This window comes from Humulus lupulus, chromosome 1 (genome assembly GCF_963169125.1).
Source record: "Humulus lupulus chromosome 1, drHumLupu1.1, whole genome shotgun sequence".
Classification (NCBI taxonomy): Eukaryota; Viridiplantae; Streptophyta; class Magnoliopsida; order Rosales; family Cannabaceae; genus Humulus; species Humulus lupulus.
In genome coordinates this window covers 64,628,813-64,645,377 of record NC_084793.1, presented here as the reverse complement: position 1 = coordinate 64,645,377, position 16,565 = coordinate 64,628,813, and the positions used below count along the sequence as shown (strand labels likewise).

The 16,565-nt window shown below is 36.1% G+C and overlaps 1 protein-coding gene and 1 non-coding gene across 2 annotated transcripts; one reads left to right on the top strand and one right to left on the bottom strand.

The window, feature by feature from the left end:
* Positions 1–202: 202 nt before the first annotated feature.
* On the bottom strand, positions 203–577 carry LOC133815756 (uncharacterized). The gene has a single exon (XM_062248563.1). The coding sequence runs from the start codon at positions 575–577 to the stop codon at positions 203–205; it is 375 nt and encodes a 124-aa protein (XP_062104547.1).
* Positions 578–4,950: 4,373 nt separating this feature from the next.
* On the top strand, positions 4,951–5,057 carry LOC133813529 (small nucleolar RNA R71). Its single transcript, XR_009884538.1, has one exon. It is a non-coding gene; the product is annotated as a small nucleolar RNA R71 (small nucleolar RNA).
* The last annotated feature ends 11,508 nt before the right edge of the window (positions 5,058–16,565 follow it).

Below are 16,565 nucleotides of genomic sequence, written 5' to 3'. Positions count from 1 at the left end.
CTTCTCTCTTTTTTTTTCACGTATTTCACGATGACAAAACCATAATATTTACAATAAAATAAAATTAACGAAAAACTACTAAATAAAATAAAAATTGTCTCAACTAAAATTTCTTAAAAAGTAAAAAAAAACTTAAATGAACTTGGGATGCCTCTCAATGGCACTGTCGTTAACGTCATTTAGCCGGATGCTGACCTCCTCTTCAGAGAGGCTTCAACAAAATAATTGACTTGGCTTGATCAATAGGACCACCCAAATATGGCTTCACTCGTTGACCATTCACCTTGAATGTTTCATTATTTCGATTTTTTAACTCCAACGATCCATAAGGAAACACTGTTACTACTGTGTACGGACCCGACCATCTCGATTTCAATTTTCCTGGAAAAAGTTTCAACCGTGAATTGAACAATAATACCTGCTGATCGGGTTGAAATTCTTTTCGGGACAAGTTCGTATCATGCCATCTCTTGGTGTGTTCCTTGTAAATTTTAGCATTCTCATAGGCTTCATTCCGAAACTCATCAAGTTCATTCAATTGCATTAGCCTATTTTTCCCAGCTGCATTCCAATCCATATTCAACCTTCACATTGCCCAGTATGCTCGATGTTCTAATTCCACCAGTAAATGGAAAGCCTTACCAAAAACCAACCGATAAGGAGACATGCCAATGGGAGTCTTAAATGCCATTCTATAAGCCCATAAAGCATCATCAAGCTTTTTAGACCAATCCTTCCTTGAGCTATTAACTGTTTTTTCAAGAATGCTCTTGACCTCCCTATTAGAAATTTCTGCTTGCCCGTTAGACTGTGGATGATAAGGCAAAGCAGTTCTATGTCGTACTCCATACCGAGCAAGCAAAGCATCAAACCATTTATTAAAAAAATGACTCCCTTCATCGCTTAAGATATCTCGAGGAGTTCCAAACCGAGTAAAAATATTCTTGTGCAGAAAATTTAGAACTACTTTACCATCATTCGTAGGAGTCGCCACTACTTCCACCCATTTAGACACATAGTCCACAGCGAGTAGTATATACTTGTTATTGTAGGAGGATGGAAATGGACCCATGAAATCTATCCCCCACACATCGAACAACTCAACTTCAAGAATAATATTCAGCGGCATCTCATCTCTTCGTGATATGTTACCGGTGCGTTGACATCTATCACAAGACTTAAAAAAAGTATTTTCATCTTTAAATAAAGTAGGCCAAAAGAAACCACATTGCAATACCTTTGCTGCTGTCCTGGTAGCACCAAAATGACCCCCACAATGAAGAGTGTGACAGTGGGTGAGAATAGAGATTATTTCGTCTTCCGGTACACAACGACGAATTATTTGGTCAGCACAATGTTTATAGAGGATGGGCTCCTCCCAATAATAATGTTTAATTTCAGAATAGAATTTTTTCAACTATGCTCTAGACATCTCAGAAGGCACAACCTTTGCCACTAGGAAATTGACATAATCTGCATACCATGGTGCTTTAGTGTTGTCACTCACCCCAAACAATTTCTCATCTGGAAAATAATCATTAATTTGCACTTTCTTGGTAATTTGATCTTCCTCAACTTCTAGCCTAGACAAATGATCCACCACAAGATTCTCGGTACCCTTTTTATCTCAGATTTCCATATCGAATTCTTGAAGTAATAAAACCCACCAAATGAGACAGGGCTTAGCATCTTTCTTTGTCATTAGATATTTAATAGCGGAGTGGTCCGTGTACACAATCACCTTATTGCCAATTAAATACGGATGGAACTTATCAAAAGCATAAACTATAGCTAGAAGTTCTTTTTCTGTTGTTGCATAATTAAGTTGAGCATCGTTTAAAGTTTGACTAGCATAGTATATAGTTCGAAATACCTTGTCCACTCGCTGCCCAAGAACCACTCCAACTGCATAATCACTAGCGTCGCACATAAGCTCAAATGGAAGGTCCCAATTAGGCGCACACACTATAGGCGCTAAAATGAGCTTCTCCTTTAGAGTCTTGAAAGCAGTCAAACATTCTTCATTAAAATCAAAAGGGACCCCATTCATTAGCAAGGTGGAAAACGGCTTCGAGACCTTGGAAAAATCTTTGATGAATCTCCGATAAAACCCCGCATGGCCCAAGAAACTCCTCACTCCTTTAACTAAAATTGGAGGTGGAAAATTCTCTATAGTAGAAATCTTGGCCCGATCCACTTTAATGCCTTTACTAGAAATTTTGTGTCCCAAGACAATCCCTTCTCTCACCATAAAGTGGCACTTCTCCCAATTAAGTACCAAATTCGATTCTTCACAACGTTTAAGAACCGCTTCTAGGTGATCCAAGCATTCATCAAATTCAGACCTGAACACCGAGAAGTCATCCATAAAATTTTGATACTTTTTTCTACCATGTCGGAGAAAATAGCCATCATGCACCTTCGAAAAGTGGTTGGTGCGTTACAGAGACCGAAAGGCATCCTTCGGAAAGCAAAGGTACCATATGGGCAGGTGAATGTTGTCTTCTCTTGATCCTCCGGAGCGATGGCAATTTGGTGGTAACCTGAATACCCGTCTAGGAAACAATAATAACTGTGGCCTGCAAGCCTATCAAGCATCTGATCCACAAATGGCAGCGGGAAATGGTCCTTCCTCGTCGCCTTATTCAACTTGCGATAGTCAATACAAATCCTCCATCCCGTCACAGTACGCGTAGGGATGAGTTCATTAATCTCATTTTTTACCACAGTTATTCCTCCTTTTTTAGGCACCACTTGAACAGGGCTCACCCAAGCACTGTCAGAAATAGGATAGACTACCCCCGCATCCAACCAGTTAAGTATTTGTTTTCGAACAACATCCTTCATAGAGGGATTTAGCCTTCTTTGAGCTTCAATGGAAGGTTTGCTATCTTCTTCCATAAGAATTCTGTGCATAACTGTTGAAGGGCTAATTCCTCGAATATCAGCCAAAGTCTACCCAATAGCACGTTTATGAGCCCTCAACACCCTCAAAAGTTTTTCTACTTCACCTTTTGAAAGCAATGAAGATATAATAACCAGCAGTGTTTCTTTCTCCCCCAGGTACACATAACAAAGATGCTCCGGTAAAGACTTCAACTCAAGGACTGGAGGCTTCTCAATAGATGGTATGGGGCGCTCAGGCACTTGCCCCAATTCTTCAAATTTCTTCTTGTAATATGGACCATAAGAATTGATCCATTTCACATACTCATGAGTCTCCAAATCCTCTTCTTCATTATCAACACCCAATGCCGAAGCCAATTCAAGAGGATCATTAGTAATCCTCTTTTTCGAAACCACCTCATCAATCACATCAACATTAAAGCAACTATCACTTGCTCTTGGATAAGACATGGCCTTAAATACATTAAAGACCACTTCTTCCCCTTGAACTCTCAACCTCAACTCACCCTTTTGCACATCAATAAGGGCTTGCCCAGTAGCCAAGAATGGTTTCCCAAGAATAATGGGAACCGTTGTATTCTCCTCCATATCTAGAACAATGAAATCCGCTGGAAAAATAAACTTGTCAACCTTGACTAACACATCTTCAATAACTCCCCTTGGGTGCTTGATTGATCGATCCGCGAGTTGAAGGGTAATAGTAGTAGGCTTTGCCTTACCAAGACCAAGCTTCCGAAAAACAGAGAGGCATGAGATTGATACTTGCTCCTAGATCACAAAGAGCATGTTTGCATTCAAATTTCCCTATAGTACAAGGGATAGTAAAACTCCCCGCATCTTGAAGCTTTTGTGGGAGCTTCCTTTGTAGAATTGTACTGCACTCCTCAGTAAGTGCCACTGTCTCAAAGTATTCCAACCTTCGCATCTTCGATAAAATCTCTTTCATGAATTTCACATAACTCGGCATTTGCTCCAAAGCCTCAGCAAATGGGATGTTAATGTGAAGCTTTTTAAACACCTCAAGAAACTTTGAGAATTGTTTGTCAAGGGAATTCTTCCGTAGTCGTTGTGGATATGGGATTTTGACATTAGAATCAACAACTACCAGTTGAATCTTCTCATTGGTTGCAAGGCCTTCAGTAACCTTTTCCTCCACTTGGGGCTCAACTTTTTCATAACTCTCCTCTTCTACAACCTTTTTTTTCTTGAGTCCCTTTTAGAGAAGGACCCTCAATTTCTTTCTTGCTCCTCAGAGTGATAGCTTGGCATTGCTCCTTAGGATTTACCACAGTATTGCTAGGCAAATTCCCTTGAGGCCTAGTATTAAACATATTGGACAACTGCCCCACTTGCATCTCCAAATTTTTTATGGAAGATCTAGTCTAAGTCATAAACTGAGTTTGAGTATTGCTGAGAGTCAATAGGGCAGCCTGTAATTCACTAGGTTGTTCTGTAGGAGCTGGCGGCCTAGGTTGTTGAGAGGTTGATGCTTGTGGTGGAGCTTGAGTCATAGGCCACTGATACTGTGGTTGAAACGGTTGTTGTTGTTGGCCTTGATTATTTCTCCAGGAAAAGTTAGGATGGTTTCTCCACCCCGAATTATATGAGTTAAAGTAAGGATTGTTGTAGGGCCTCTGAAAACTACCCACTGCCTAAACTTGAGCTTGATCTAATGGAACATTGTTGGGATCTAAAACAGCTTGGCACTGGTCAAAAGAATGAGACCCCCCACACAATTCACACATTACTTGGGCTTGCACAACCTGAGCAGACATGGTATTTTGTTGCAATTACTTAGTTAGAGACGCAACTTGAGCAGTTAAGGTTGTGATTGCATCTAATTCGTGAACCCCTGCAACCTTTTTATTACTACCCGCTCACTCACTTGGCCATTGGTAATTATTAGTGGCCATTTCCTCTAAGAGTTCATAAGCTTCATTAGCACTTTTTCTCATAAATGCTCCTCCCGCTGCTGCATCAATGATTGTGCGAGTGGTACCGCACAAACTATTGTAAAAGTTGTGGACCAACATCCACTTTTCAATACCATGGTGGGGACATTTTCTGATTAAGTCCTTGAACCTCTCCGAAGCATCATACAAGGATTCTCCCTCAAATTGAGAAAAGTTATTGATCTCCCCTCTCAATTTAGCAGCCTTAGCAGGTGGAAAGAACTTCGCTAAAAACTTCTGAGCTAGAGCATCCCAAGAGGTGATAGTATTGGGCTCAAGTGAATTCAGCCAACTTTTCACTCGCTCCCGTAGTGAGAAGGGAACAACCTCAATCTAATGGCATCATCACTCACCCCATTCATCTTGAAAGTAGCACACAACTCCAGGAAATTGGCTATGTGCATATTGGGGTCTTCAGTGGGGAGGCCACTACATTGAACTGCAGTTTGGACCATCTACAATATAGCAGGTTTGATCTCAAAATTATTTGCCTCTACTGCTGGAGGACGGATGCATGAGTGTACCCCTGTGACAGTAGGGAGTACATAGTCCCGTAGAGCTCTTGGACGGGCAGGATTATGATTTTGTGGTGCTCCGCCGCTCATGTTTTCCACACTGTTGTTATTGATATCTGCTATAACAACAGTGGAACTTTCAGCCCTCTTGTTTTTTCTGTTTCGCTTGCACTCTTTCTCAATCTCAAGATTAATTGGAATTGGACTGCCAACTCCCCTTCTACTACGCATATAAGGAAAATACCTGAGATAAAGAACAACCGCAGTCAAAAAAATTAGAAATTATGTAAAAAAAATAGCCAAATTAGAAATAAAATTAACTATTTTAATATTGATAATTTTTCAGTCCCCGGCAATGGCGCCAAAAACTTGTTGTGAAAATTATGGCTACGCAAGTATACGTAATCCCTTTTGTAGTTTATTTCGGTAAGACCGATATCGTTCCCACGGAGACTGATTATCAAGTACGAATAGTTTATTTTATTTTCTATTTGGTAATAAAAAATATGAATTTTTAAATCTAAAACAAAGAAATAACAGAATTAATTGAAAAACAACAAAGAACAATAATCTTGCAGCAAACTTGATTCAAATATAGATACGAAATTAGGGATTCTAATCTCCTCTACTATTCACTTTATTATTCATTAATGCAATCACAGAGATAATTCTTCTCATTAAGATGAAAGACATGCAAAAGTGTTAAATATTCAAATTAAGAAATATAAAACTCGACCTAATGCAAATTCTCTATATTTCTATGAGAAATCTAAACAATAGGAAGCAATGAACTCAGACCTAAATCACATAGACCAATTTGATACTCTCGTTCTAAATTGAAATCTATGTCTATTCAATTTTAGCATATCCAAATCTCACTTCTCAGATTTTGATTTGAATTCATAAATAGCATGTAAAAGGTGCACAATCAATCACATACATAATCAACACAAATTGAATAGATCTTAAAAAAAGAATAAATTAAAAACTTGCATTAACTCATAATAAAGTTTCAAGAGATTCAATTAAAAACCCTAAATAGAATTTAGTTCATGTTTATCATTAAGAAATCCATAAACATGAAATTAACATAAACTAAAACTAAAAAGAAAAGAAAAGAACTCTAGATGATCAATCTAAAGCCTCTTAAGCCTCTTCTCCCAGTCCAGATATCAAAAAGTGCCTCCTTCCCTCTCATTTATCGTAATTTAAACCTAATTAGCGATTTTTTAAACATGAAAGGATCGAAACACCCTTAATTGAAAATCTGCGTTTTTCTCATTTGTAGACATATCCTGCGGTTGCAGGATGTCATTCCTACGGTCGCAGGAATGCTCTAGAAATGCAAGAACTTCTCTGGAGTTGCGGCCGCAAGACACACTTCTTGCAGTCGCAGGAAGTGCTCCGAAACACCGTTTTCCACCAATTTTTGTCATTTTGTCGATTTTTCCACCATGTTTCCACACCTAAGTCACCTAAGCCCTTTGACACCTGAAAACATACAAAAAACAGCGTAAAATAGAACAAAACAAAACAAACACCTAATACTTTACCTGAAAAACACATAGATAAATGAGTCTAAAACTTATTTATCAATACTAGTTTTAAGCTTGTTTTACACAATGTTTTTTATGTTCCTACTTTTAAGAGAAATTTAGTTTCGCTTCCGGTTTTGGATAAACAAGGATATTAGTTTCTTTTTGCCAATTCTAAAGTTGATATTATGTTTGAATCCCAAGTTATTGGACATTGTCTTTATTCTAATGGTCTCTACAAATTATCTTTTGCTCCTTTGGTTTCCTCTTTTAATGTTGAGAATACTGTGGCTAAGAGATCTCGTATCAAGGAACATTCTTTACTCTTGTGGCACAAACGGTTAGGTCATATTTCCAAAGAACGAGTTGATAGATTGATTAAAGCTGATATTCTTCCTCCTCTTGATGCTTCTGATTTGGACAATTGTGTTGATTGCGCTCGAGGGAAGTTAATCAAAACTCGTAAGAAAAGTGCCACTCGCAGTCAAAATCTATTAGATATTATACACACCGATATCAATGGCCCTTATTCTACTACTCTTTATAGGAAGAAATATTTTATCACTTTTATTGATGACTTTTCTCGATATGGTTTTACTTATTTGATTAAAGAAAAATCAGATGCTCTTGATAAATTCAAAGTATTTCGGACTGAGGTTGAGAAACAATTAGGAAAAGTTATCAAGATTGTGCGTTCGGATCGTGGAGGTGAGTATTATGGCAAGTACACTGAGACTGGACAAAATATGGGGCCTTTTGCTAAGTACTTACAGGATAGTGGTATAATTGCATAATACACTATGCCTGGTACTCCTGAACAAAATGGAGTTGCTGAAAGATACAATCGTACTCTTATGGATATGACTAGAAGTATGATGAGTAGATATAATATGCCAAAGTTCTTATGGGGTGAAGCTATTTTGACTGCTACTTACATCCTGAATCAAGTTCCTAGTAAATCTGTACCCAAAACTCCTTTTGAGTTATGGACTGGTAGAAAGCCTAGTTTGAACCATTTTCGCATATGAGGTTGTCCAGCTGAAGTGAAGATTTATGATCCTAACTTGAAAAAGTTAGACCCCATAATAGTTCGCTATTTTTTCATTGGTTATCCAGCTCATTCAAAAGGTTATCGATTTTACTTTCCTACTCGCAATACTAGAATTATTGAATCTCAGACTGCCAAATTTCTGGAATTTGATATTGTTGAGAAAGTTTCTACTCCATCTCTTGAAACAGGGGAGTCATCTGGTGGAATTTTTATTCCTTTATCTCTTTCAACAGATGATATAATATAGACAGATGATATACTCATGAGGCTCCTGTCTTTGAAGAAGTTCCAGCTGCTGAAGACGTCATTCAAGATGGCGTTCAACAACAAGCAGCAATTCTAGAAATAACTCCTCTAAGAAGATATCAGAGGGCAAAGAGGTCAGCAATTTCTAATGATTTTTTGGTTTATCTTGGAGAAGGAGAATATGATATTGGTCATGTTGTTGATCCTCTGACTTATAGTGAAGCTCTTTAAAGTGAACAATCTTCTAAATGGATGGAAGCCATGAAAGATGAAATTGAATCCATGAAGAATAATGATGTGTGGGAATTAGTTGAGTTACCTGTTGGTTTTAAACCAAAAGGATGTAAATGGATTTTCAAAACCAAAAAGGATAATAAGGATAAAATTGAAAGACACAAAGCACGTCTAGTGGCAAAGGGCTTTACTCAAAGAGAAGGTATTGATTACACTGAACCCTTCTCACATGTTTCTACAAAAGATTCGTTCAGGATTATTATGGCCTTAGTTGCACATTTTGATTTAGAGTTGCATCAAATGGAAGTAAAGACTGCCTTTCTGAATGGGGAATTGGATGAGCAGGTCTATATGTCTCAGCCTGAAGATTTCAAGGAAAATGGAAGGAAGAACTTGGTCTGCAAATTGAAAAGGTCTATTTACGGTCTAAAACAAGCATCTCGTCAATGGTACTTGAAGTTTGATAAAGTTGTGACATCGTTTGGTTTCATAGAGAACAAGTTTGATCAATGCATTTATATGAAGTTCAGTGGGAGTCGTCATATTTTTCTTGTTCTTTATGTGGACGGCATTTTACTAGCGAGTAGTGATTTGGGACTACTAAATGAGACCAAAATTTTCTTGTCTACAAATTTTGATATGAAGGATCTTGGAGAAGCATCTTTTGTTTTGGGGATTGAGATTCATCATGAAAGGAAACGAAAAGTTCTTGGTTTATCTCAACAAGCTTATATCCATCGCGTGCTGAAAATGTTTAACATGGATCTATGTAAACCTAGTTCTGTCCCTATTCTGAAAGGGGACAAATTTAGTAAGCAACAATGTCCAAAGAACAAATTAGAGAGAGAAGAAATGTCAAACGTCCCTTATGCCAGTGTGGTAGGGAGTTTGATGTATGCTCAGGTTTGCACTAGACCTGATATTGCTTTTGTGGTAAATGTTCTTGGACGATATTTATCTAATCCTGGGCGTGATCATTGGGTTGCTGTAAAGAAAGTTTTGAGATATTTACAGAGAACCAAGAATTTTATGCTTGTTTATAAGCAAGTTGAGAATATCCAAGTTGTTTGTTATTCAGATTCTGATTTTGGTGGTTCTATGGATGATTTAAAGTCAACTTCTGGATATATTTTCACTTTGGTTGGCGCAACTATTTCTTGGAAAAGTGTAAAACAGACTTTGATTATTTCATCTACTATGTATGCTGAGTTTGTAGCTTGTTATGGGGCATCTTTGCAAGCTGTATGGCTAAAGAATCTTATTATAGAGATACGAGTAGTTGATTCTATTTCCTTACCTATGCTGATCTATTGTGATAGTAGTGCTGCCGTTTTCTTTGCAAAGAATAATAAGATCAGTGGTGCTTCGAAACAAATTGAGATCAAGTATCTTACTGTCAGAGACTTAGTCAAGAAAGGAGATGTTATAATAGAGAATTGCAAGACAAAATTGATGTTGCTAGATCCTCTAACCAAAGGATTACGTGCCTCATTGTTTAATAAACATGTTGTTGATATGGGCATTTTAGAATCCTTTGATCTTTTTGGTTAGTGGGAGTTTTCTTTTATCCACCAGGAATTATGATTATTTGTAATTTCTTTGTTGAACTTATGAACTACAAGTTGTTTTTTGATTTCTTTTGATTAATGGATAGTTATGCTTTCATTTATGTTTTGTTATATTCTCGAGAATATTGAGTTGAAAGCATGTAGTTCATAATATTGTCGTTATCGTCATTTAAGTTTATTTGCTTAATGACGTGGATATCATACTGTTTTATGCGCAGTTAATGATATGACAATGACTTATTTATTAAGCAGTGCTTTGGTTATTTCACTGGCTTATTTATTAGGCATCACAACATCAATGAAATGATGGCCGATAAAGAGATTATGTTATATAACTGATCACATGTTGGGCATATTCTCTTACCACACTACTAGACTTATTGACCATGTCGATTTAATACTTTGGTATTTGTGATTATGAATGTTTTTTGTTGATTGGAAAGCAAATTGATAATCATAGTTCAATATTGAGGATTAAATTGGACCGGCTGTTTTAGATACTATCAAATAACTATTATTTTTTAAAAGTGGCCACAATATTTTTCTTGTTACTCAACCCATGAGTCGTTTTTTAAAATAAAATTATTTTGATATATATATATGTATTGCAAAATTAATGTAGCCCAAGTGGGAGAATGTTAGACTTTTATTTGGGCTTACATTATTTAATTTAATGTTTTATAAAACATGGGTTTATAAATAGTTCATTGCTGATCTAGCCCATTTAATTTTAGTGATCTCTTGTTTATGGGCTTAGTATCTATAGTAGTCTAGTTGAGGTAGAATTGTGGGCTTTCTAGTTAACTGAAGCCTTTGATAAGGAGGCCCAGTCCAACTAGGTTAATATAAGCTAAGTCCCCTCCCTAACTCTATATGTATGAATAGTCTCATTGCTATTCAGTAATAGAGGTCCTAGGGAGGAAGGCTTAGTTGGTTAGTATTTCACTAACAATTTACAATTTCTCCATGGCTGAATCAGGTATGTTTTCTGTATTCTTTAATTATTTATAGTGTTCTAAATTGTATGCAAAATTATTGATAAGATGTTGTATGAATATCTAACAATAAGTCCTAGTAAGAATATAATGTACAATTGTAATCTGCTATCACAATAGAGATATAATTTCTTAAATACATATTAGAGAAGCATAGGTGGATAGTTGATGAAATTAATAACCATATATTTTTATCAATTTATTAGAATATCTATTATTGAGTCTTTTATTGTTTTGTTATTTGTTTTATTTCTTTTAGTTTTAGCAAATTCTATATTCATTAATCGTCAAATCAATTAGAAATAAAGATTGATTCTAGGTAATTAGTAGCAGCTCTTGTGGGAACGATACTCTACTTACTATTTTATTACTTGTTTAAGATTGCGTATAATTGTGTACATAAATTTTACAATAAGTTTTTGGCGCCGTTGCTGGGGATCGTATTATTAGTATCAACATAATTGATTTTTATTCTAACTTGGTTTTTTTTTTATTTTATGTTTCTTTTATGTGTTTGACTTGCGAGGTAAATAAAAAAATGCTCCATCAAGATTACATCATGAGTTTTTTCCAACAACACAATGAGCCATTTTACTCTGCCTGGGGAGATTTAATGAATTGGTGGAGAGATATTATCACAATTTCTCTAGGGGGTGTCTTACACTTTTCTTTTACAATGGATTAGATGATGCAATAAGATGTTGGATAAACTATGGAGCAGAGGTAACTGGTGAACCTTTATTAAGAAGATGTCATGATGATATAATAGAGTTGTTGAATGATATGACAGATTTTGATTACCATTGGCATTGGGATCCTTCAATGCAAGGTTGGAGTCATCAATATCATCAATTATTCCAAGATCCTAATATTATACCCCAACCATTTGAGCATGAAGAACATAAACCAGAAATTGAAGAAGTACTGACTCAATTGAAGAACACTTTAAATTTAATGGTGCAGGATATGAAGTGGTTTAAGGACAATTACTCAAACAATCAAGGTTGTGAGAGTTATTCGAATACTGTAGAAGTACCAATGGTTGAGCCATTAGAAGAGATTGAGTGTAAAGCAGATGAACAAGATACCCTCGAAGTTATATTCACTCAAAAATTTCCTAAGTTGGATACTTAATTGGTAGATAATGATTATGGTATGGTGAATGAAGTAAATTCCATCCATGATCAAAAAGTTGTTGAAGATCAAATCACAAGCATGTTTATGGATAGCCGAGTGGAGAGCGAAAAACAATAGAAAGGGTTATATGAGGAATTCACAAATGAAGATGAGAAAATTATGACTTTCGAGGATGAGGAAGCTGTTGGGAAAACTTATACATGATCTTTATTTATTTTCATGTAGATCTAATATTAAACAAATTAATATGAGATAACCTAGAACATGTTTCTAAAATTTAATTCAAGAAGAAATAATGATAAGAATAATTACATTATACGCAGCGGAATGAATGAATCATTCCTTCAGTTTCTTTAACCCTTATATCCTTTTTGTCGCAGAGTATTACTAAGAAACTAATCCGATCTTCAATTTTCTCCACATCCTTCCAAAGTATCCTTAGAATCACCTAGACTAGAGTGAGAAATTCTCAACACATGAGATAGATACAGAGAGAAGAAGATAAAAGAACTTGGAGGCTTAGAAAAAGACTTGTATTTAGAGAGAATCTAAAAAAAAAACTATCAGAAAACCAGTGTTTGTCGTCTTGTGACTTATGTTTTCTTCTCTCACTTAGCACTTATTTTATAGACTCAATTAGGCCATTTAATTTAATTAAAAAATCAATAAAATAATAGCCAATTAAAAGCTCTAGGTCGAAATTACCACGGGCTTTAGGCCCGTGAAATTTCTCATTTGATTATAAGCTCATTGGACTTAAAATCAAGGCATGTATTATTTTCTATTGATTTAATTAATTAAATAATTATTTAAATCCTATATCAAATTAATTATTTATAATTTGAACCTTGATTTAAACTTATTTATTAATTTAGATACCAATTTATCTTAATTAATAAATCTGCCCTAATTTCTCTTTTCTTCTCAAAATTACATAACTCTGTGAAACTATCCAAAATTGACCTGGTCAACTTTGATAATTCTAATTGATAATTAAATCAATTAATTGAGACTATCTAGATGATTTTATTCAAGGTACAGTGGGGACCATGGGCCTATGAAATCAAGCTCCAATAAGTTATCATAAATCTAACAAATAAATTTACTAACTTATTAATTCCTCGTGACTCCACTAATGACTCGGAATTGCACTCATGAATTCATAAAACGCTCTATAAAAAATATAGATACACTATTAATTATCCATTATTACAACCATAATTGTCACTCAATCCTCTATAGACAGCCTACAATGAGATGGGACTAAAATACTGTTTTACCCCTCATTGTATTTTATCCTTAAAACACTTAGTTCCTTGTAAATGATATTTCAGTAAACTAATTTAATTACAAAAATGAGATCTCTATCATTTAACACCTTGAACCAAACTAAAAGGAAACCATCGTTTCACTTCTTAATCAGAAGCTATAGATGTTCAAATCTATGATTAACACTCCCACTCAATTATACTATCGAGTTCCCGAGACATAAGTATGGACTATCTGTAGGGTAAGCTGGTAACGAACAAGTCAAAGAACTCAAATAATACAATCAGTTAGAATACTAACCACTCAGAATTAAGATTGAATTGACCTATGGTCAACTATATGATATGACTAGAATAGATAATAACGGTATGTTTACTTATCCTATCAACTATCAATATCGATCCAGTCCGATGTAACAAATACATCTGATCTTATCTACTTTGCTAATGTTCTGGAAAGAACATAACACTACAATGTGTAAGTAGATCATATCGTAGATTGGCAAGTAAGTGTAAATCCCGTGCACTGACTAATTTTAGGACTAACTTATTTTGAACATATAATCATATTTATATTCCACTGTGATTACGTCACTATAAATACGATTACCTATATGCTCGGGATTTAATAGAAGTTAATATTAAACAAATAATCATGAAAATAAAACATGTGAGCAAAGTGATTACCCTAACAAACTCCCACTTGCACTAATTAAAACTAATGCCTTAATTCTACTAATCTTATTTCCTTGATTTGCTTATCAAATGTAGCTTCTGGTAGTGTCTTTGTAAATGAATATGCAAGATTGTCTTCAGATGCAATCTTCATAACCTTCACATCTCCCCTGGCCACATATTCTCGAATAATGTGATACTTCCTTTCTATATGCTTACTCCTCTTGTGACTACGAGGTTCTTTCGAGTTGGATATCACTCTTGTATTGTCACAAAACAACACAAGCGGTTTATCCATTTCTAGAATAACACCAAGATCCGAATAGAACTTCTTTAGCCATACTATTTCCTTAGCTACTTCTGACGTGGCTATGTACTCAACCTCCATGGTGGAATCTGAGAATGCAGACTGCTTTGCGCTTCTCCATATCATAGCTCCACCCCCAAGAGTAAACACCATTCAAGAAGTAGACTTCCTATCATCGACATCAGTCTAAAAATCTAAATCGGTGTAGCCTACAGGGTTCAGAACACCACCCTTGCAAACTAACATATAATCCCTAGTCTGCCTTAAATACTTCAGGATGTGCTTAACTGCTATCCAATGTTTCGGTCCTGGGTTTGACTGATACCTGCTCACTACTCCCACTGCATAGCAGATATCTGGTCTAGTACACAACATGACATACATCAGACTTCCAACTGCAGATGCGTAAGGAACTTTTCTCATTGCATCTTCCTCTTCAAGAGTCTGGGGAGACTGCTTCTTTGAAAGATGAATTCCATGGCGGGACGACAAACGTCCTTTCTTGGAATTTTTCATTGAGAAATGTTCAAGCACTTTATCTATGTAAGCTGCTTAAGATAGAGCTAAGAATCTGTTCTTTCTATCCCTAATGATCTAGATACCTAGAACATAACTTGCTTCACCCAAATCCTTCATCTGGAATTGAGTGCTCAGCCAATTCTTTACATCTGATAATTTCTTAACATTGTTTCCAATGAGTAAGATATCATCTACATAAAGAACCAGGAATACCACTATTTGATTTGCCTTCAGTTGGTAAACACAAGGCTCATCAATATTTTGTTCAAAGCCATAGGTTTTGATTATTTCATCAAACCTAAGATTCCAAGAACGAGAAGCTTGCTTAAGTCCATAGATGGACCTATTCAACTTGCAAACTTTTCCTTCTTGTCTAGCTATTTTAAATCCTTCTGGTTGATCCATATGAATGACTTTGTCAAGATTTCCATTAAGAAAAGTATTCTTGACGTCCATTTGCCAGATCTCATAGTCGAGAGCGGCTGCTATGGATAGGAGGATGCGAATGGACTTGAGCATGGCTACCGGACTAAAAGTTTCCTCATAGTCCACGCCTTCTCTTTGGGTATAACCCTTTGCCACTAATCAAGCTTTATAAGTCTCGATATTTCCATCAACACCTCATTTCTTCTTGTAGATCCACTTGCACCCAATGACCCTAAAGTCACTAGGTGCTTCCACAAGATCCCAGATGGAATTTGAGTACATGGACTCCATTTCCTGTTTCATGGCTTCGAGCCATAGTACCTTTTCAGGGCTAGCCATTGCCTATTTGAAAGAAAATGGATCATCATCACTAGTGTCACCAACAACCATATTGGTTTCACCATCCAAACCATAGTGAACTGGGTTCCTAGAAACCCTCCCACTACGACGAGGCTCCGTGACTATTTGCTCAGGAACAGTGATACTTTCTTCATTTGAATCGACTTGTGTCAGTTGGACATGAAGAGTGGGAATTTTATCATCAACTTGCATTGATGATGATGGAACATTGGTTGGAGTCAATTCTTTAACCATCTCCTCTAAAACTACATTGTTGCATGGTTTGAAGCTTTTGGACATAGCCATTTTCCAAAAAAGTAGCATTCGTAGAAGTAAACACTTTCTTTTCTGAATGACTATAGAAAAGTATACCCTAAGTACCTTTAGGATAGCAAACAAACATGCAAACTTCAGTTTGCAGTTCTAGCTTTCCTTCCTTTTTCCTCAAGACATGGGTGGGACACCCCCATATTCTATAATGACGTAAACTAGGTTCACGACCATTCTAGGGTTCTAAAGGTGTTTTGGGGATTGATTTAGACGGCACAACATTGAGAATGTCGTTCGCGGTTTCAATTGCATGTCCCCAGAATGAAGTTGGTAGAGTTAAGTAACTAAGCATGCATCTAACCATTTCCAATAAAGTTCTGTTTCGGTGTTCCGCCACACCATTTTGTTGCAGAGTACCCAGGCCAGTAAGTTGTGATAAACTCCCAAGTTCAGTTAAATGATCTTGGAACTGCATATCCAAATATTCTCCACCCCTATCAGATCGCAAAACCTTTAATGTTTTACCTAATTGGTTCTGAGCCATTGCTAGGAATTTCTAAAACTTTGAAAATGTTTCTGATTTCCTACGCATTAGGTAAAGACATGAGTATCTAGAGTAAT

Excerpts from the sequence above, each read along its gene's own strand:
- LOC133815756 (XM_062248563.1), bottom strand. The coding sequence starts at position 577 with ATGGATTGGAATGCAGCTGGGAAAAATAGGCTAATGCAATTGAATGAA.